The sequence below is a fragment of the Bactrocera oleae genome, chromosome 6, assembly GCF_042242935.1.
Source record: "Bactrocera oleae isolate idBacOlea1 chromosome 6, idBacOlea1, whole genome shotgun sequence".
Classification (NCBI taxonomy): domain Eukaryota; kingdom Metazoa; phylum Arthropoda; class Insecta; order Diptera; family Tephritidae; genus Bactrocera; species Bactrocera oleae.
Genome location: NC_091540.1, coordinates 40,879,673 through 40,903,542, shown reverse-complemented (window position 1 = coordinate 40,903,542; position 23,870 = coordinate 40,879,673). Strand labels below are relative to the sequence as shown.

The 23,870-nt window shown below is 33.9% G+C and overlaps 1 protein-coding gene across 3 annotated transcripts in view; it reads left to right on the top strand.

The window, feature by feature from the left end:
• Positions 1-257: 257 nt before the first annotated feature.
• Positions 258-23,870, top strand: part of tna (tonalli) — a 59,115-nt gene continuing 35,502 nt past the window's right edge. The window contains exon 1 of one of the 3 annotated variants that reach the window (XM_014233171.3): positions 258-2,327. In XM_014233171.3, coding sequence (XP_014088646.2) covers positions 2,263-2,327 — 65 coding nt within the window. In that variant the 5' untranslated portion in view covers positions 258-2,262. Of the gene's footprint in view, positions 2,805-7,544; positions 7,944-23,870 lie in introns of those variants that run through there. The other 2 variants (XM_036366567.2, XM_070111717.1) reach the window with 2 other exon arrangements.

Sequence of the window (23,870 nt, the reverse complement as noted above, 5' to 3'; positions counted from 1 at the left end):
ATGTGTGTATGTGCTATGAACATTGAAAATGAAGCGAGCGCTGCCGAGACGCGCAAACGAGTGAACAGCACCCCATAACAGTCTACGTATAAACATACATACTTTCGTACCTTGATGTAGGCAGCCAGCCGTCGCGGCGGCGTAGCGCTGAGGCAACGAGCAAACCAAACCGAACGTACGTACGAGCAAACGAACGTGTAGCGCACGAACGGCCAGCCTGCAGTACTACGGCCAAGCGATTCATTTAGCAGAAGCAGTTTTTAGTTTCGAGTTTTGTGCTGTCGCTGTTAGTTCGGCCGCAAATTGAAGTTTAGTTCCTTTCTGGCTGCTGTCAAATGTCGTCATGTTTTCTTGAACGTACGCGCGACGCGGCAATAAACAACAAAACACAAAATCCATGCAGTAATTTGCAAACAGCAAACAAGTAATTTGTGAAAGACGTGAACAAGTGAAAATATACTAGAAATTCACAAAACAATAAATTAAATTAATTAATTGAAAAATTAGCAAATATTTGGATCGAATTAATAAAAATTAAGTGAAACAATTAAGCGCGCTGTCAACGCTAGCACATTGGATTACGGCGTTTGACTGATAAAAAAAAGAATAAAAAATAAACAGCAAAAACAATTTAAGCATTCTTAATTAAATTAAATGGTAATTGATTACAAATTAATTTAATAATCAATTCCAGCAATGTGACAGCTGTGTGCAGCAATTGAGCAGCATTTCGAGTGATAACAACATATTTTGGAAACACTAAAAATTTTTCCAAAAATTCATAAACTCTAGTGTACAGTGCAAAGCAATTGAAGCAGAATAAACAAAACTAAATTGTGAAAGTTTTTTATGCACAAAACGGAGAAAAATTAATTCAATTTAAGTGCAAGTGACAAAAAATTGCAGCAGTCAACAAAATTGTTAAAAAAAAACAAATTAAATATTTTACAGCTAACCGGTTCGTGTTCGAGTGATTTGCACAACAAAACAATAAGACAACAACAACAAATGATGTAGTGTTTGTCTTGCAAGCGACAGCGGTGAAATTTTGTTTGACGAAAGCCAAGAAATTAACAATAGCAAAAAAGCCAGTTGCCAGTTGAAAAATTGGAGCAATGCAATAAAAAGTGCTGGCAACACAAAAAATATTTCAAACAACAACAACAAACTTTGTGAAGTAGATAAATTATATATAAAAAAATTTGCAATAACTTTTTCTTGCTGCAAAATTTTGGCGAAAACATAAAACTCAGAAATTTTATTGAAAAAAAAATCACAACAAAAACAGCAACGCACAATTTACGCTGATAAGCCGCAACTCTACTAAGCCACACTCCATTAGAGTGTTAAGTGATTAAATTTGAGCAAAAACTAAAACTCAGCTAGTGCTAGGCGAAAGCAAAAACAATTTTTAGACAAAAAATGCGCATAATTGAAATTGTGGCAAAATCGAAAAAATTCAAATACAAGCACCAAAATTGTGAATGAGCGCAAAAAATCGCGAAAGTGTGACAGAATATAATTTTTAAATACAAAAACAAAAACTGTGAAAAACAAAAAAAAATTTTAATTAATTTCTGCGCAAAAAATATAATTGTATTAGCAACAATTAAAACTCGCCAAACCGTTGTTGGTTCAGCGTTTATGCCGTAAATGAAATTGCTGGCTGCAAGAATTCCTCAACGAACGCCAGCACGCACCACAACGCTGAGCGATCACACACACACTCAGGCAGGCAGTAGCTGTGTGAGCGATAAGTTGCAAGCAACAAAAGAACACGTGCAAGCTGACTAGAGCGAGCAGCAACAGTAGCAGATAAGCCATAAAATGTAAACAGCAGCAACGGCAACAACAAAAACAATAACAATCAGCATTCGCAAAATAGTGCAGAAAGATTTAAGTGTATGAATGCGAAAAGATAACGACGAAATCAACTTAAATTCCAAGTTCCTCAACTCAAATGTAATTCGAAAGGATTTTCAACACTTCAACAGTATTATTGCAAAACAAAAACAAAAAAATTAAGTAATTACAACAACACATATTCCTAAAAATTAAACGTGTAAGCGAACAAATTTTTCTTTGAAAACAAATTGCGAACAAAAACAGCAAAGGAAAAGTTAGAACAACACCATTTATTGTAAAAAACAACAACAACATCGAAAGCAGTGTATTGTAAATTGTCGAAGCATTTTCGGTGTGGTGATTGATTGGTGCAAACGGCCGCAAAAAAGCCAGTGTTAATGTGTGTTTTTTCGAGCGATGCAACTGATTGTTGACAAAATTCCCATGTTTTCGAAACAAACAACGAAACGCAATTCCAAAAAGTAAGTTTGGCCCAACAAAATTGTTAACTATTTATTAATTTAAAAATATATGAAATACTTTCCACTACTGTGCCGTAAGAAATACGAAATAAATTGTAAGTCGAAAAAATAACGAAGTTAGAAAATAAAAGTATTTAAATTCAAACACCAAAAACATATTAATTACTTACAAAGCCCACCTGAGGCAACAAAAAGTCCGCTCTCTCAATTTCTATGTGTGTGTGTAATTGGTGAAGTGACACTATATTCACTAAATACTTGTATACCGTTATAATAATCTGCACTTCAGAAACTAGAACGAAATTTAAACAACAACAACAAAATCAATAACAACAACTAAAACAACAATTCGTTACAACAACCATAATTTGTAATTTTGGCAATCAGCACAACAACAGCAGTTACTGCCATTTGCACAACAACAACAACAATTGCATTGTTACTGCTCCTTCCACGGATTTGTTAATTGAAATTTAGGTAATACACATTCATTGACTGAATTTGCAAACCTAAATAGCTGATTTTATTCGTTTTATATTTCTAAATCTCAGTTAAATTCTTTTTTAAATAATATTAACTTTTTGTTGTTGTAAGTTTTTAGTAAAATAATTTTTGCTGAATAATTTTTGAATGCTACTTTGTTTTTCCAAATAGTTTGACCAATCAATTACTTATTGTTTTTATATTGTTGTTGTTGTGTATAATTTAAATATATCGACCTTTGAGACGTTAATAATTTTAATAATTCACTCGCTGTCTGCCTCTACTTATAAATAGTACAAAATTTTATTAAAGAATTTTTATTCGTAAAATTTCTTGTGTTGTTGTTTTCTTAAGAGTGAAAATTAAAAAAAAATTGTTTATATAAAAACTTGTGCAATTAATTTTCAAAAATTAGAAAAAAATTAATTTTTACGCCTATTGTTGTTTGTTGTTTATTGATTTTTGTTGTTGTGAAAATTGTGTTGTAGTTGATGTGTGTGTGAAGTTTTAATGAAATATCAAAGGTAATTTTTTGTTTGTAGGTCATATAGAAAAATATCTGACCCCTAAAAATAGAAATTGAAAAAAAATGTAATAAAATTATTACAACAAACATATTTAAAATAAATTATTCACTGAAACTTTTCATAGATTAGAATTTCTACAAAGATGATATAATTCTTGTATATATATATATAAATATTTTGTTTTTTCTAAACTACATTTTTTGGATCAAGTTATATGTTACACTTTATTCCATTAAAGTCTTTAAGCAAATAAGCTTCCTAATGTCACTAACTACACTTGTACCCCGGCCCACCACTGTATATGAATCCTACACTCGCATAACCGCAAAACACCTGCAAAAAATTATTAGAATTTTACTAAATCATATAGACAAGTCTATTTGTTTTGTTAGTCCTGACAGGTTCCATATAAAATTCATTTTATTTTTTTCAAACTTAAAAATTGAGATCCTAAATTCGTAAAGTATCGTAACTTTTCATGATAATCCAAAACATTTAAGCAAGGAACTGGTGTACGTGGCAAGTGAAAGAATTCGAATTCGTTTGTTTGCAAAATATTTCGAATAAAACGCTGCTCCCTACAAAAATTACAGCAGTGTAATAAAGCCCACTATGGAGAAGTATTCCTGCCACGACACCCCCTTCCTATGTGAGTATTGTCAGTCACACGGATTAACCCCGAAAAGAGTAGAAACCCCAAAACTAGAACTGTTGCGTGTCAAAGAACGTAGAGTCCTACGTATGAAATCTGAGCCTCGCCCATGTGAATGTGACGCAAATAATAACAGCAAACACAATGTGGATCAGAAGGCAACCCAAACGCTCAAAATGCATAAGACATCAAAAACTGCAGAACATATAGCACGATTTCCGCATAGGAATTATGAAAAAGAGGTACTGATGCAAGGATCAGTAATACAAGAACCATCTACCTCAAAAGCGTATTCATTTGGAGAACGTACAGAACGAAAACAGCGCGCTTTGCCAGAAGAGGCGACTACAAGTAACAGAAATGACAGAAATACTCCCAAATTATGGAGATCTCTAAAGAGCACTATATTGAAAATACCAAAAGCCAGCGACACAGACGATACTAGTAGTATTACAAGAAAACTCCAAACGAGAGAGTCAAGTAAAAAGCGAAAGGTAACACACGTTCCGGAACAATACTCTGAAGAAATTCATTCAGATCAAAGGTCAGCGAGAGATTACGCCGATAATCAGTATCTAACAATTAATTCGACAGTAGAAGACACCACAAGCTCCTCAGAATACTCACACGAACAAACAAAATCGCAAATTAATGGAAAGAGCGAAGAAAGTGAGTTAGACAAAAGCTGGTATAGATATAGAAAACATCAATCGAAATCAAAAGAAAATGGCACCAAACCTTCACTGATACCAGTGACAAAGCGAAGGCAAACACCAAGAGTGGCGGTAAAAACAAGTTCAAACAGTGGTCAAGATACCAAAATTATTAAACCATTTATAGAAAGTGCTTCAAAATACAAATTGTTAAGAGTGTCCCAGATAGGTCCATCATCAGGGACAAGTCAAAGCAGTGTAGAAGAAAAGCATTCAAACCAAGAAGTTGAAGATCCAAAAGATTCTCAAATAATATCACAGACAGGTATTAAGGAGTACAGTTCAAAAACGAAAACTCCACCCCCGATCGAGCCGAAACCAAAACATAATAAAATGAAAATTGTAAAGGAAAACCAACAATACTTAGAAACTGAATTAAACAAAGAGGAATATAAAGACAATGACAAATTATCGGAATGCACCAATGAAAACCCGGTGCTAGAACTTTCAGAAAACGTCATTTCAAAAAACTCGGACTTAGAACGAAAACATAGTAGTAAAATATCTGTACATATACCGCAAAGTATACAGCCAACAGTAGAACAATCTCTAAGTACATCAATAAATAAGATAATTGTATCAAATCAAGAGAGTGACATTCGTTCACCGAAACCAGAGCTCAGTATAGGAAGCATGCCTTCCAGTTCATATATATTAGGGGCAAAATTTAAAACGTTTGAGTCAGGTATTAGAATAAATGTACCGAATTCTTCACAAGAAAATGCTAACTGCGAAAAAGTTGAATCAACACAATTCTTCGAAGCGACAAAACCGGTTAAAGAAACAACCACCAAATATTCTGATTGTTCATGCGAAAGTTTTTCTCAAAAAACAAAATCTCAGCAGAAATATGGCACTACTGTGTCTTCTGATAGCATCCAGCAGTACGACAATGATAAAACTTTGAATGAATGCTCTTATGTTTCTATAACAAAAATCGATTCATTCGAACCAATTCAGCAAGACTGTGATATTGAAATGGATCAAGAACGTTCGCCAGAACTCACTTTGTCTGATTTTTTGCCTGAAAACATGATAGATCGGGGTAACGATCATGGCACAAGTACTGAGAGTAGTTTAGCCGAAGATTTGAAAGAGTATAAGCAATTCAGAAATTATCACTCGTTACCAAAACTCGGTCGTCGGTCAAATGAATTAGACATAGAAAACTCAGATCACAATCCCTTATCCTTAAAAGAATACGATGAACTAGAGAACCAACTGTTAAATGAAAATAGCCAACCGCACTCAAATGAGATGTTACACAGCGACAATGATGAACTACAAGACTCCTTATCAATGATTTTCGAGCAAGTCAAAAAAAATTATAAGGAAAGAAAATTTTTGGAAGAAACACAATTATTAAAACAGAAAATGCACAGTTTTCGCCTATATGAATATACTCCCGATCCAAATGAAAAATATAGCCCATGTGAAGAAAAAGTATCACATGGAAGTAGAAAACCTTATAGAAAGAAACATTCTTTACCTCAAAGCTTTAAGTCCATTGAAGACTCCCCAACTTGCCGAAGTCCAGAGCTCAGTACTATTAGCGAAAGTACCGACAGTGAACAGTTCCTGTTGCAGAATTCAGCAGGCAAAAGGCAAGAATATCAGCGAGAATGCATTGGCTATGAATCTATAAAGAATGCACGAGATGTAGCAGAAGTTACAGATTTGAATGAGTATAGACAAGGAAGCAATTTAGATAATCGACTTTTGAAGCCATTTAAGTATCCGACAAGCATATATGAAAGACTGTTAAAATATCAGCCAATGATCGAACCGTGGACCGCGCGGACAAAGTCGGTACAATCTAAGCAAACACAAACTTTACCGGAAGAGGAACACGCTCACTGGGAACATTCAAAAACAACAACACGTAACAGAGTATCAAAACAACAAAAGTCAATAAATAGTGAATCGGAAGAAAGTGAGCGATCGCTAGTTAATATACCACTAAATGATCTAGCTGGAAAAAATGAAAGGATTGTAGAAGCAGTAACAGGGAATTTATTGACAAATCACAACCAACCAATCGATGTGGTAAACCTCAAATCATCACAAGATGGCACAAAATCTAGTAAAGACACAACTTTAAACCAACAAGAAACGGAAATAAATTTGAACTCTAAGAACCGGAGAGATCGTCGAACTTTAGAGAGCATAGGAAACAACGTTTCAAAAAAGGAGAGGCAAAGTTCATATTGCAGGGATCCACCAAATAAGCAAACCAGAAGCAAACCAAGGAAAAAAACTCACAAAGAAAATAAAATACTTGAAAATAAAGGGCAAACCGATTGTGATTCTGCCTGGGAAACGTTGAAAGAGGAGAGGATATTAATCAATAAAGAATTTCTTATGAAAAATATGAACGGAAAAAGTGAAAAAGATGCTTTGCAAAGAAGAAGAAAGAAGAGGGAAGACGCTCGAGTCATGAAAAACAGATCATCAGCGGAAAATATAACTCGAAGGAAGCAGGAGAAGGTGTTAAAAAACAAAACAGAGAACAGTTGCGACGATTGACGAAAAAGTTTGGGTGGAAATGCACTTAAAATAGTAAAAGGGCTTAGGCAAGGAAAACAAAGAGAGGGAGCAGGAATAAATGAAATTGAGGGAATAAGATGATCAGATATTACAGAAATCCAAAAAAAGCCAACATAATCAGCTGACTAAGATTGTTCTTGTTCTTGTAAAGAAACTACTAATATATTTTGTCGCTTGAAACTCAAGACCATAACACACACACAAACATTGGTTTGACTGTTCTATCAAATTTCTTTGTAAACATTTTGAATTATTTTTTTAGTTTGAAAAAATTGTCTTTCCAAAGAACTTTCCTCTGTGACATGACGCCATAAAGTACGCAAAATAACCAAAACAAACTCGCTTAGCTGCTGCAAAGACACTACGTCGCGATTTCAAATATTTTCGCTTTTGTCCCAAATTTCGGAAACAAAAAATTCGCAGTAACAGAGAAAAAAGCAAGAAGAATTCTAAATCACAATATGCATACAAATTCGGTGACCTACATTGAATATGAAACGACAATAACCGAATCTTGTTCTTGTACTTGCACTCGCATTGTGGATATATGCGATGCGGAACTAGCGGCGAAAGGAGAGAAAGTCAAAAGGGCAAAAGGTGGCGCGGAGTTGCTCGAAAAGCGTTCGCGTACCAAAAAATTTTCAAAGTTTTTTCATGCAACTGGTTTGCGGAAAATTAAAAGTTTATTTACGCGGTGAGTAGTGGGTGCGCACCGAAGGAGGGCGTGAAGCAAGCGTTGTCTTCCAAACGTGTATGGGTGATCGTGAGAATTTGGGGGAAATACATCAAACAAATGGCAATTTAATTGTCAACGGTCAACGGGTCGGCAATTTCCTATAGTGAGGGGAACTCTTGTGTTGTCGCTGGTGCCTGTGGCACATACTAGGCCATATTTTGGTAGCAAGTCATCTAATGAGAGATAGTTTCTCTCTTTACCGATCTTTTGTAGAACATTCTACAAAATTTCACCTAAATTTAACTCACGGTCTCACTGAAGAAACTTTCTATGAACCTTCAGAGATCACTGAAGTCTATTTAAAATCGTTCTCTTATTCTATTTGTCTAATATCATTGCAATATTTAAAAAAATCAGTTGCTTTAATTTATAATTTTTACTAAGCCGAGAACAGAAATTAATAAACAAGGTAAAAAAAATTAAAAAACGACAAATTTGTATGCAAATATTTATTCCATAAATGTTGATTTTTTTACAAAGGCAAAAAATAACAAAACAAAATTTAAATGTGAGATTTAAAAATACTAAAAGTACTAAATAAAGCTCAATCTGTTAAAACTTAAAACCGTAAAAAATTCAAACTAATAACAAATTTGCATAAAATAGTTTTTGCTGCTCGTTTTTACAAATATTTTTATAAAATTATTTTTTTCATTTTTTTATATATTTTTTTCATCAAAGTAGTCTAACGCCACCCACTAGGACTTATAAATAGTTAACAAGTATTTTTGTTTACAACTGTACTTCTTGTTATTGTAAATCGCATGTTTTTTTCAAACTTTTAATGTGTATGTATGTGTGTATATACGCCGCACATAGTTTTCCATTATTATCCTCAGCATACACACAAATACACACACTACCTGTTACGCTGCTGCGTATTTCATTTGAATTGATAAAAGCAAAAAGTGTTTCAACAAAATCGAAAATTAACTGCCAACCACGCTTATCTACTGAATATTATACGAGTATGTTGTTACCTTTTTACTACTTTTTTGTTTGTTTTTTGTTGTGGTGTGTGCAAAACAGCGCACTGTGATAACTTTTTAGGTCAAATTTTACCTCCACATGTACCAGTACATGCACATACGTACGCACATAACCGTAAAATTGTTTACAGTTAAATGTAAGTGAGTATCTAACAGCGCTGGTGCGTTGCAAAATAAATGAAAAACGAAAAAGTGTTGAAAACAGAAATTAAATTCACCAACAGCAACAAAAATGATATATGTAGATATTCAAAACAATAACAATTTGTTGCTAACTTAGATAAAAGGCTTTTGTATTTAATCGAAATAGATTTCCTGTTACGCAGCAGTTTTTCTGTCTTATACTTGCTCTGAATGCACGTTTTCATTCATAATTGCGATTTCGATTAAAGAGTTTTACAAAGCTTTCAAAACTGACGTTGCTTTCTGTGGATTTGAGAACTTAAACTTAAAGTCAACTTAAAGCATATATACGAGTATGTATAAATGACCAGCAAAACGAGCTGAATCAATCCGTCTGTTTTTACGCATTTAAGTCCCTCAGTTGTTCAGATATCGATCTCTTCATTTGACCAGTTATCTTCAAGAAATTTGGCATGGGTAATTGTCTAAGGCAATGTTGGAATTGTTGCAAAAATTGTTTAGATCGGACTACTATAGCATAAAACTTCCATACAAACTGATCGATCAAAATCAAGTTATTGTATAGAAACTTTTTCTTGCAACCTCCTTAGCAACATTTTCCATATATCTATTAAAAGTAATTTTAATATTATATGTTTAGGTACATTTCTATTTAAGTATATAGTTCAAAAAACTAAGAACACTTAACTAAATTAAATCAAAACTATTTACAAACAACATATTCATACTTATACACATATCCAATAACTTTTGCATTTGCATCAAGAGAGTTCAATTTTCGCTATTTTCTGTGCGCAACCATCAAAACACAGAAAAAAAATTAAAATAAAACATAGTTGAAGAAAATTTCCACTACCCTCATTTCCCTGCGCGACCGATCTGAAGCAAGGCAAGTCAGCAAGAATTTCTGCATTTTTCCTCATTCACTTTGAGTTGAGAGTTGAAAGAATTGTTATGATACTTGTTTTGCTTTTTTCATTGTTTTCCCCCTCTTGTTTCTGTGTTGTTGTTGTTGTTGTATTACAATTCTATTGTAACTTCGCTAGTTGGGCATACTCGCAGCGCAATTCATTTGGCTGGCACTTTCTTTCGGTTTTTCTCATGCCTCTGCATCTGTGTGTGGCAGCTGAAGCGGCAAGCGCGCAAACGAAACGACCGATTGGCAGATCATTCACATCATCAGTACACACACACACGCTGGTGTTTTCTTAGATTTTCTTGTGTGTGCATTTTCCATGTTTAGGCATCACTGCTGTGCTCCCATGTCGATCAACTGCTACGTTTGTACACACAAATGTACATCTATGTGCGTGTGTGTTTGTGGTGCTGCTGCCTCACCAGTCACCAGTCAGCAATCGCTTGGGCATCGCTACTCGCGCCGCCATTAGACCATTTCCTTTCGAATGCGCGCCTCCCTTGCTGGAAGAGTTGACGACTGCATGTGGGCATGCACACAAAGGCATGTCAGCGCATACAAACACGTGTGTGTGTGTGTTCTTGCAGCGTCTTCATGCCTTCTCAGGCAGTTTCTTTAAGATACATGCATATATGTTTGTATGTGTACTGCTTGCATTCTTTTTAGGGCTTCCAAATATATTTTCGTGCATTTCGTTATTCATAGCTTCTCGTTCGATTGAGGAGGCTGCATACATACACATGCATTCCTGCACACATATATCGTTAGCAGTAGATAAGTGTGTATTTAGAAAAGTATATATGCAGTTGCGGTAACGATCATTCATGTATTTTGTATAGTTTTGTAATTCTTTCAACATCATGCCGCTGCTCTGCCTCTCTCCTTTCTCTCTGCGGCATCTCGGTGACGCTGCGCCGTCAGTTTGTGTTTTTTGGCTTTTCGCAATTCCATCAAATTCATTGCCTTTCTTGGCTTAAGTATCTATTTATGTATATGCATACCTTCGTGTATACATATGTATATATATATATATATACTTATATCTACCCATCAACCGTATGTGTTTTGGACACTTTGGCCAAATAAAATATTTTTCCCAAGACCCAAAATAAAAAAAGGTGCATAACAAAGAAAATATCGAAGGTAGTGAGTAACGATAATATGTATGTATCTAATGCTTGGAATTGTAGAAAATTTCAACAGTCAGCTATTTCAGTTTTTTTCCAACTTTATTTTTTCTTTTGGTTTTCTGGAAGTTTGCCGTTATCTAGGTCTTTGTAAAGACAATGCTCTTGTTGTTTTTGTTTCTGAAATTTCCTATTATTATTCGCTTGTTGGCGCATCAGCTGCTCACTGCCCACACTCATTTTCGTCTTGCTCGCTATTAACTTCCAGCTAGAAATACTTAGATACAGATGCTTGCCTGTTTGTATGTATTGCTCTAGCTAGTCGAAACATCTCGTTGTTTGTAGAGCTGGAAGCGCAGCATTGGCATTGCGGTCGTTGTACTGTTATAGTACAATTGTTGCCACTTATTTTTATGACCATGCTGTGCTTTTTTTTTGAAGCGCTTAAATTTTCATGGTCTAAACGGCTTAAATATTTATATTTTGTTTTTTTACTAATTAATCTTAGCACAACTCTTTTGTCTCAGCTATGTGGGTATTTATGTATATTTGTGCATATATTCAACGGTTTATCGTGTTATATTTCTGTAAAAACTTGATCCAAGGCCTTTGAGAAATATTCATATTAACGCGCTTACATTTAAACAGCTGATTTCGAAATAGATGATATACTTAGAACCCATTTTTCGATTCCTACCACTTTATTTACTCTTTCCTTACATTTATAGTAGAGCTTCTATCGCAAATTTACTATATAGTAACTAGTTGCAAACTGGTCCGTAAAAACAAGTTGTGAAAATAACACTCGACTCAGCATAACGGTGCAACTAGTTTAGTAACTAGTTTGATGTACATCGTCCGGTGATTATTAATTAGTTCTTATATGTATAAAAGTTTTTTCTTTATCAAAAAATTACTTTTTATTAGTTTAATCATACAGATTTACCTATCTACTATATATATATGTGTATATGTACATGTAGGCATATACATATGTAATTTCTGAAAACACATACTAACAGGAAGTTCATGCTGAGCAGCAGTTTGGTCATCAATACCCACTAATATGCTTGTGTATGCGAACGTTTAATCGTAAGCAGACTGAATTTTCCAGGAATTATCTATACAAGCTGAGAGAGTTTGCTTCTTCTTCTACTGTATATTGCTGCTTTCCATTCACTAAACTTCTTGCCGCTGGCATATGCAACAACCAAAATACAGCTGCATTTTAGCACGTGCGTTCGTAGGCGTAGTGCCGCAATGTGTTAGGTAGGCAGGTGAGCTGCCAGCGGCATGAAAATGCATTGTTGCATATACTTACATATGTATATAGAAGTTTGTGCACATACCTAAAGTAGACATATATAAAATAGACATATGTATATGCGTGTACCTATTTTCGGGATAAGTAGTCTGTTTGTGGGCTGCTAATTGAGGAAATTATTATTTACACATACACTAAATGGGTTCATTTGGTGACGTGTGAGTGTGTGTGTTCATAAGCAGAAGGCAGCTGCAGCTATTTCTGGAGTTTTCGTCGTATATCATAGCATTCGGCTAATTTGAGCATACTTTAGAACACTGAAACAAGAAAATGTTTTTGAAGATTTTTTTCTTATTTATCCGCTGAAAGTATGCCACTTTTTAGTAACAAACTGCCAGATAGAGAAATATTGCTAGATAGCAAAGATGTTCAAAGTTTTTACTTTTTGCCAACAACAAAACAAGCGCAATCTCTAAATTAGTGATTATTAGCATTAAAATAACAATTATATGTGTATATGTGCGCTACGTACCTTTCTGATTTGAAATCAAATGTCAACTAGATTCAAAATTCGAAAAGTCCTCAACAAATTCACGGCAACTACTGTACTTCCCACTTATCAGCAGTAGCGATCGGAAATTACTCAAAAGCCGGAATTTCTATCAAAACCAAATCACAGTCAATGACTTGACGGAAACAATAGCAAAATAAAATATAAATACAGAAAAATACACTTAACAATAAAGAGGCATTCATCTTTGGCAACTTGTAGCTTCTTACGCGATTTGAATGCGCGCAACAATTATGTGAGAATTATGCGACTTTTTGTCTGCTTATAACACTTAAACCGCTGATTTCTATCGCAAACCTCAGAGCGTAAGCTCAAAGTAAGAAAGCAGCCAAATGAAGCAAAGTTCACACAGTCCTTTGCGTACGCTTACACAACCACAAACACACTCATATATGTTTGTATGTGTTTTTATGGTTTTGAAAAGAATACAAAATTGCTTCACCCTTCAATTGAAATTATTTAAATGAAATGTGAAAAAATACCAACCTTTAAATGTCGTCATGAGGCACTATTATGTTGTGTGCTTGTGTGTATTTACATATGTACTATTAAAAACGGAATATTAGAAATCAAAAAAGTACAGCCTCAATTAACTTTGTATGCCTTTAACACACTACAAAGCATTAATATGTATGTGACCGGGGGTAAACAACAGTTTAACACTCATGTATAAGCACGCTCACTTATGTATATTGATATGCTTCAAATCCAATTTACCTGAGCAAGCAAATAAACAAATCATCAGCAGGCATTCAGCACGTCAGTTCTGTAGTCTTGAGTGACGGAAACGCACCAAACACATGCACAGACTTAAAGCAACTGTGTGAAAATATATTTCTATATAACTAACTAGTTACATAGCTAGGGTAAAATTAACTAGTTTCAAAGTAACTAGTTTGATAACTAGTTAAAAATATTGTTATGGTTAACTTTTGATATTTTTAACAAAAATATTAACGAAAGAGTTCTAACAAAAAATATTTACTATCGCGTATTAGAACTTATTTGAAGCTGTATACACATCCCCGTTTATGTACATGTTTATGCATGCTGTAATCAGCCAATTTCAGCATCCCCCAATCGGTTGAGTTATCCTTGATCCTCTTTGGCTTTAAAGTGTACTGAATCGATGATCCCTTTTACCTTCAATTAATTCAACAAAAATCTTAGTAAATGATGCGCATAAACGTTCGCTACCTAGCAACACCGTGGCCAAGTGCGCACCGCGTACATTTTCGTACGCATGTAACAACAAAAGCAACAACAAAACACAGTAAATACCTAACTACTATTGTTATACAGCGGTAAATATCCGCGAAAAGAAGCCTTCAAAGCACAAATATTGACTTGTTTCACACGGGAATTTCTCGCCAGCGTCACGGCAGCACATTCGTCAACGCATAAAACAATCAAACATACATACATACAGATTTGTAAACATACAAACACCGTAACCACCACCACCAACACACAAAAATCACCGTACATCAACCACTAGGCGGCGCGGCATCACTTGCCACAAAGTAAGCAACCAGGCAATGACAAGCAGCAAACAACAAAACCATAAAACAGAAGCAACAACAACAACACAAAGGCATATAGCAATAAGAAACCCAACTCAACAATGCGGACAATGTTAACAATTGCCCATAATTCAAGAGAATCCCGGAAATCCCGACTGAGTGGCGGCACAGTCAAGTATTTAGACAACGCGCATTTGCATCGATAATTTTCCTTAAGTCTGTCTTCAGGCTGACAGATACCCATATGCATTTGTACCTACTATCATATACGGCAGGTACATTTCGAGTACATTTATTGAAACCAATTCTACGTAGCGGATGTGTGTAAGTGCGCACATAATACAAGGCAGGCAGGCATTCAACCCTTAAATATCCGTCAAATAATGTCGGAGTGTAAGCTAGCTTCTGATGAGCAACAAGGTATACGCTAGGCTGACGAACTGTGTTCAGTGGTGTCGGACGCGCTGTCTGAAAAACTCAATGTCGTGACAAGCGTTAAGCAGCTAAGGCATAAGGGGTGATCTATCACGAAAATCGCATGCAACATAATGCACTGCTCATCGCTTTGTCTTCGCCACACCGTCAGCTGCACAATTTGTGGCCGCTTCAGGGACATATCAGCGTGATTTCTGCAGCACTCATATTAATACTTGTGGAAGTCACAAAGATTGGCTACAAGCGTTATTGTCAGCGCCGCTGTCAGGCTCACAATCGTTCGCTCTCTGTGCACCTCACTCTCATCAGCGCTGAAATGTCATCAACTAAACTTCAAATACGCTCTAATAATAACTATGCACTTCGTAATCTCCCTCTCATACTCTCCATATAATGCCATGCCCCCCGTCAATATTTCTGCTTCAAACCCCTAATAATCGTATTTTACTTTTTAAATACATTTTGCGTTATTACTTAAACGAGTGCGTCTGTATGTGCGAATGTATGTTTTAACTTATTAATATAATATGATTTTCTGTTATTATTACTTTTCATACTTACGAGTGCAGCAACTCGCCCAAATTCGCATATTAGTTCCGGCGCTATTGAAATATATTTTGTAGGCACAAAAAGTTAAACAACAACCCTGTCAACCCCATTAAACTTAAACCATTTATGTATTTGTATGTGTATGCTGTTCGCGTTTAATAAAAACATCAAATAACAAATTTCAACCCTTCAGTCATGCGTCAAAGCATCGCGCCGTAATGAGGGCGCGCTTGAACTCTGATGCGTTACATATGTAACACCCTGTAACACCCCGTTATTCACTTAGGCAACAGTAATCGCTGGCGAGTTATTGCGGCTATAAGGGTTAAATATATGCATAACTACACACATACAATTAATAAATACATAAAATATATATGCACAAACAAAAACAGGCTTCTAAACTTAAATACCTTAATTTCTACCACCTTTACACCTTTCCTTTGTCGATTGTGTTATTTATTTTGAAGGAGGACAGCGAGAAATATGTGTATATAATTTACACTCAATCGTCGAGTTAGTTAAAATGGAGCAAATTAATGGAAATAAAATGAGTTAAGCCGTGTTCACACTTGACAAATTAATTAAATGTAGGAATTTACTTTCCATTTTTAGTGATTTTTCGCATATAGCGTACTAATTTATTGCTGAAATAAAGAAATTTCATAACTTATATATAACAGATTTCACGAAATATTTCGAAAAAAATTCTAAGTGTGAACTGAACTTAAAAAAACTTGATTGAACATGAATTCATTAAAGGCCATAATATTTTGTGTCAAAAAGATTTGCTATGAATACAGTCTAATTATAATAAAAATTATATATTCATTAATTAAACATTGAAGTATGAACATATCTTTATATAACGGTACTTGCTTTGGTAAATACGGAATATATAACTCCCTTGGCTTATAAATTATATTCGTGAAATAAAAATGCTTCAAAAAAAGGCATCTGAAAAGTTAAACAGCAATTTTTGACTGCTGTGCACACATCCTTAGTAAAACAGTAAGTCTCCCAAATTAATTTAAACAATTGAAGATTTGAACTAACAATTGCTGCACAAATAAAATATGCTCACATCAATTTTATTTCATTTAAACATAATGTTTCCTGAAGCAGTCGTTCAACCACGATTCGCTAGTTATAATTCCGCTTGAAATTAATTAAGCGCGTACGTCACGTACTTAAACAATGAACTTAAGCAGTGCGACTTTTTTCGAAACACAAATTTTTGATTATAAATTGAATATGCTTGCATTCTTACTCAGCAATTAACACTCGGCACTTACACATAAATAAATTTGTGTATTTAGTCAAGTTTATGACATTTGACAGATTTGACAGTTCGTATTTGATTATGGCCAAGATATGATTATGCATACGGATTTCCGTATAGAGCAAAGTCACGTAAACACAGTTGGATATCAGAAGGGAGATTTGTGGTTAATTTTACGAGCAGACTACTGTCAGCCTTTGGCACAGCCATTGAAGAGGCTAAAGTCGACTTTAAATGCTTTACTTGACTTTTAATTCAAAGACAACTGCCGCATGACTTTTGAACGCACACATACCAATTGATATGTGTATGGTTTTAATTATGTAAGCGTGCGCAAGTCATCAAACCATTAACGTGATTAAAGCGTAATTAAATTAATGATTTATTTATTAAATGAAGTAAGAAATGGACGAATGTGCATTATAGACGAATAATCTTAGTCTTAGTAAGTATTCGCTTACAGTTAAATTAGTGAAAGCTTATAAAGAGTTAGGTGGAAGCTTTAGTAGAGCCTTTGTCAGTAACACAGTAAGATGTTTAAATGATGGGTTTTGCCACTTCGTACTTGTATTACTGGTTTTGTGAAAGCTTAGCACTTCTTAAGCTTCAATGTTTCAGATAACCAATAAAGAACTCGTTTTCATAACTCATGAAAGTTTTTGAAAAGCTTTTATTGAACCTTAAACTTTCGACTTTATCTGTGTGGTATACGCCACTTCTAAGCAAAATATCTACAAATTAAGATATCTGATGAAATGCCAACCAATCTAATCGCAATCGATAAATCAACAACGATTTAACAAATAATCAGCAAACACTTACAACCACTTCAAACTGGTTACCCAAGAAGTACGCATATATGTTTGAATTAGTGAGCAGCAAAAACAAAAAAAAAAGAAAGCAAGCAAGTAGAATCTGTATATAAAATATATACTACTTATAATCGTATTAATAAAAATCATAGGTCCTCATATAACTTTATTGTAAATATATTTATGAAGTATTAAAGCTTTAACTCAATATTTCTATCTATCGATTGCGCTATCTAAGCGAATGGTCTGTGCGTAGTAAGATAAACTTAGAAAAAATAATAATATTAGATTTATTACTAAGTGATATGTGCATGTTAATATGCACAACAACAACTACTAACGACAGGTTAGCCAACGGAAATGTTAGCAATGAGACGCGCACGTAGCGAGGGTCACGCGTTTTGCGGGAGAAAAATCAGCGCCTTCACCAATGATAACTAATTTGCACGCGTTGTGTTTGTTTGAAGAAAAATGTATTTGTATGTAGGTAGCGAGCAATGAGTAGATAGGCAGATAGAACACGTCGTCTATTGCGGAAGAAAATTAAATTAACTACACATGTCGGAATGTATGCAGAACAGATATATGTATATGTATATCGTTATATATAAATATGTACCTGTATAACTATGAATATTTGTGTGTATCGAACGCCCTTCACACTTTTCGTGTCTACATTGTATTAACCCAACACATTGCCTTGAGACAGTTTGATATCTCCGCAGCAGTCGTTTGTGCCACCGTTAATGTAAAACGTTGCGTTACTTAGTAAATGCATGTGCACATACATACATATATACATGCAAGTGTATGGTGTAGGTAACCACGTGATAAGCATTGAACTTATTTTAACAACCCAATTAATTACCGTTTTCTGTGCGTTTGTCACGGTACAATATAGCACATCGGTGTTTCGTTGGCGTTTATTAAGTAATACTTGTGGGTATATGATATAGATTAATAGGTAATATATAATATTTGCAAATATATTCATACAAAGCTTTTAGATAAGCATGAAAGCTTTTAGCTTATTCTTCTTTTCATATTATTTTATTCAATATTTTGTAATAATCAAAACGTATGATCCTAAAAACTTAAAAGCTAAATTTTTAAAGCTTAACGCGTTTGTGAAAGCTTCGCATGCGCTTAAACAACTTCTTTTGGCATAATGGATGAATTTTTAATCCCGTAAATACGTATTTATGCTTTAAACACTAAAATGCCTCGAATTCCGTGAAAGCTGCACAGTTTTACATTTTTGATACGTTGAAATGAATAATTTTATGTAAAAATAATAATTCACTAGTTCCAAAAGCTTTTTTTAATACCTAATACAGAAAGCTTCAAAGCTATTATTTTTATCTGAAAATGTTGCCTATAAGGCCTAATATTTTTTGTTTAAATCATGGTGAAAGCTTCGCGCAAACCACTTGGAAGCTTTTAAAGCTCTATTAGTCTAGCAGCTTTAATTTCTGTCTGAAAGTTATGTAAATAGGGTCTGAATTATTTTTTTTTATCAGCCGTGATGAAAGCTTCACACAAAACGCATGAAAGCTTTTAAAGCTCTAATAAACTAACCGTAATCAAAAGCTACACAACCTGCCTACTAACCTAACTAGCTCATCTACTAAAGCAAATCCCATTTTATGAATATGCGTAGATAACGGAAACATAGCAATCATAATAAGACCAGAAAGTAGTTATATTCACATATGTATGTATATATGGTACATACTGTAATGTATGCTAAGTAAATAAATATCAGCAGATAAATACACATTTTTACATACGAGATAGCAATTTTCGGAATGCGGACACGAAACGTAGACTGCAAACAAATGAAAACATGTTAACGGCAATGGCGGTAACAGAACAAAAAACAAAAATTAAAGCAAAAGCAAAATAACTTGGCAAATAAGAAGGCAACAACAAAAACGGAAAAGCTAGAACTATAATGAAAAGAATATTAGCAACAGCGCAGGTAGTCAAGTACATACAGACGGTTAACTAAATAAAGAAATAAACAAAATAAAGTAATGAAATAGTAACACCAATCAGTTATTGATTACCTAGAGTCGGAGAGCGCGCTACGGGCGTTAGTCGTGGTAGGAGCTTTTCAATGGTTGCATGAATTGGTTGAAGAGCGTGAAATGGACTGAGGCGTTTATAAATAGCGAATATTAAAATTTTTATTTTTGCAACAAAAAATAGATTTAATTATTTAAATAAATTTTTTTAATATCAATATATTAATTTTGTAAAAAAGCTAATGAAAATAAAATCATTAAACTTAAATATTTATAATATCAATTGGGTTTCCCTACATTTCCTCTTCAAATTATAACATTTTCAGTGTACGCTTGATTTTCAGCCCATTCGTAATCATATGACTACAAAATTCCTGAGCGTTTTCGTCATTTCGATTAGCGTTTGCAGTATTCATATTAAATGTTGCTACTAATAATAATTATGAAATTGATTTGATAAAGATTCGACACGCGCACTTGTGTCAGCCATTCCCGCACCTGCGATTGTCAAAACCCCTGCTTTTATGTATGTGCGCATGTGATAGTGGCTATTAAGTATTGTCACTGCCAATCAGCTATTACATAAAATAAAGCATTGCTTACACACATACAAACATAATATGAATACATGCATATACCATATACTTGTACTGATTTTAACCTTCATTAACTTGGACTAAATGTCGTCTGTTGCAGCGTTTTTGTTATACGCTTTTATTGACAAAGTTCTACCTAATATCTAATAATGTTTTGGTTTTTACGAGCGCTCCCACATGCGCTGTCTCACTCTCGCACTGTCAGTGCTTTATCTTATCAACGCTAATAAATATTTGTACGGTCGTGCATATGTATACATATGCTTAGAAGAATTGGTATTATTTGAAAACTTCAGTAATTTTATAGCCCACTTATTTATATACAAATAGAATAAGCCAATTCGCAGCACAAACTCTATGAACTGCTCAATATAGGTATAGTACTATTTATTCCCTAATTATAATTTTACAAGTACAGCAGTGCAAAAAAGCGCGATTTCGATTGCTTTGTTTTGATTTTTCGAAATTTCGGTCCATAAAACCAAAGCACTGCATTGTTGTCAATAAATCAATATGCCGTTATTTAGTAGTTAGTTTAATGGTGGAATACACAGTTAAAGCGGCAATTAGCTACCATAAAAACTGGTTCCCACCATTAATCAATAATATTTATGATATTTACATGGGAACCTTTTTAGAAAAATATTGGGGGAAAATAAAGTCATGCATAAAATTGTCACACGAATAAATATTAGAAGGCAAAGTAGTAGCTTTTTAAGAAACGCCCTACTTAATGTACCACATACTTATGAATAATGGTTACGCATTTCGAGCCGCACTAATCAAAAAAGTACAGTGCTTGTAACAAAAAAAGCACGCAAAAACATTCCGAATACAATTTTCACAGCAACAGCGGCTATAATGCAAATCGCTTTTAGCTAATAATCCGATATTTGTTTAATTAGTAAATTGTTATTTTTATTTACCCGAACCCAAACCTACACATTACAAATTGCACTTGTATATAAATATATATATTCGTATGCATATATATCTCTACATAGACGAGTATTTTTATTACCCTGCGCCATTTCTAGTAATAATGAATCGCTTCTGAGCGAACTTTCTAGTGTGCAAGCGACGAGTGCAAATTATGCCAAGCGGAGCAGCAACGGCAACAACAGCAACAACGACAGCAAGACACAATTTTTTTTAATTGTTCTAGCCGTAATGTTTAATTTTTGCATTAGCACGCCACTACTACTTATCTAAGCTTTGGCTGATAAGCGTCCCATAGACTTTTTATATCCGACATTCAGTTACGTATACGCAGTGGAGCACAGTGCATTTTGCGCTGTAAGTACACATTTCTGTCTATTTCTATGCATGTGTAATGTATTCCATGCACTAAGCTAGTCAAGTGTCATGCGCTCATCAGTCACAAAGCCAACCAAGCGCACAACTCATCTCCCAATCACGTAATCAATGCAAGCACAATGATTGAGTAATAATTTTATTTTATTGTTTACTTATTTACTTTCATGTATTAAGATTTTATTTTTGTTTTTGTGTTAATACTTGTGCTAGTGCGGCGTCAGGAAATAAATAACCGTGAATTAGTTGTTAACGTTACACAATAAAAAAAAAATTCACATATAGAAAAAGTAGAAATTAAAATAAATAAAATGCAATAAATAGACGAATACTTAGCTAACGCCCTTTTCACAAAAGCTGTTGCCGTGTGCAGCAGAAACAATTGCACACGCGCAGCGCATTTAAGGCATAGCTCTGTGTCGTTGCTGTTATTCAAATTATTAGATTTGTTGAATTGTACAAGTCATTGCGAGAAAAATATAATTTCACTAGAATAATTGAGTGAGACAATTATATTTGTTGACTGGTCGAGGGGCTTATGTTATCTGCCAATAATGTTTACAAATATGAATTTGGTTTACTTCTGGAAATACATGAAGTTAAATGGTCTGCAAGTTTTAATATTATTAGCACATTAAAAGAGAATTAATTGTTGCGATAAAAAAAAACAAAGCAAAAATAATTTTGTTTGAATTAAAAATATATGTATGTAGTAATAAAATATCGTTAACATACAAATCGAATGAAATTCTCAATTAAAGGTCTTAATTAAAGATTCAAAGTGAAAAATAATGTGTTATCGATATATTATTTTACATACTAAATTATCGATTAAAGTTAAACGACATATAAAAATTATAACTCTTAACAATCAATATAAGAATTTGGATTACCTCTGGGTATATGTACACGTATGAAATTAAATGGCTGGCGTATTTCAACATAATATGCACATTAGAAGAGAAATAATTAGTTTTAAACAAAAATGTTTGTAAAAATTAAAATATATTTATTAAATGTCGAAAAAATTGGACTTAATGTGAGAATAAATTTAAAATATATCGATCAACATAAAAATCGATATATTATTTCAAATTTTAAATTATCGATAAATGTTATCGATGCTAAAATAATAAAATTAAACAACATATAAAAATTATAACGGAAAACAATAAGAATATAAATTTTTCGATGTCAATCATGATAGAAATCGATAAAAATTTTAATAATTATGAAGAAATTTAATAGGTGAGGTTAGTCTGGTAGGTACTGAGCCACCAAATCTGATAACTATGTATAAAAAAATTTCACTTTCCAGGAAATTTTAGATACAAGAAACTTTATTTTTTTGTTTAATTATGCTGCATAGGGTCTTCGAATAATACTTTTTAATAAAAAACACTCGCTCTTTAAATTTATTAAAAATTGATGCTACCGTATCGCGTGATACCCGCTGCAAAAATAGAAAATTAAAAAAAGCAACATGTCAATGCTGTGAAATAAATTATTCGACAAAAATATAACAATAAATTAATTATTGTAAATTAAATTTCACCCGAGATTAATTTAAACAAATATGTGTATATACATTTATTAGACTAGCACAGTACTAGTACATACGAGTATATGTATCTACCATATATTTTAAATTAAATCATGTAACCATTTTAAGCGCACTTAAAAACATCTGTGGTCCTTCATGTAAATACAATTCAAATAAGCCAGTCAATCAAGCAGAACATAGCACACAACAACAAAAAAACAACCAAATGAAATGAGACTGCAAGCTACTTACCCAAATTGTTGAAGAATTCGCAAATATATTTACACATACATATTTGCCAAATGTGCACTAACCACTAAAGCGCTTACCTCAAATAATGCGTTTAGAATAATGGCATAAATTGAAGAGTTTTACATTTTAAGGACAGACATTTCCGCGCCGACCGACGCGCAATAAAAGCCAATACAAGTAAATCAGCCAATAATGCTTATTAATGTGTGAGTGCGTCGTCAAATAAGCGCACACATACAAACAAGGCTACACACAAAAAGCGGGCAAATTGCCTTAAATGTGAAGCAGGGTGATTTGGTGACGAACTCAAAGGAATTATTGGCAGTCCTCGACAGGCTGGGTTCGTGGTCAGGACAAGGGCATAGCGGCAAGGCAACCAAAAAAGAAAGAAATACTGTTTGTAATTCAATATAACTGCGCAGCAATTTGCTTACAAATATGTACATGTACATGTAAATTGCGTGTGTGTGTATGTGTGAGTGACGCAAAAGGCAAATCATGCTGAAAGCAGTTGGCAGCACACACACAAACGTATGAATAA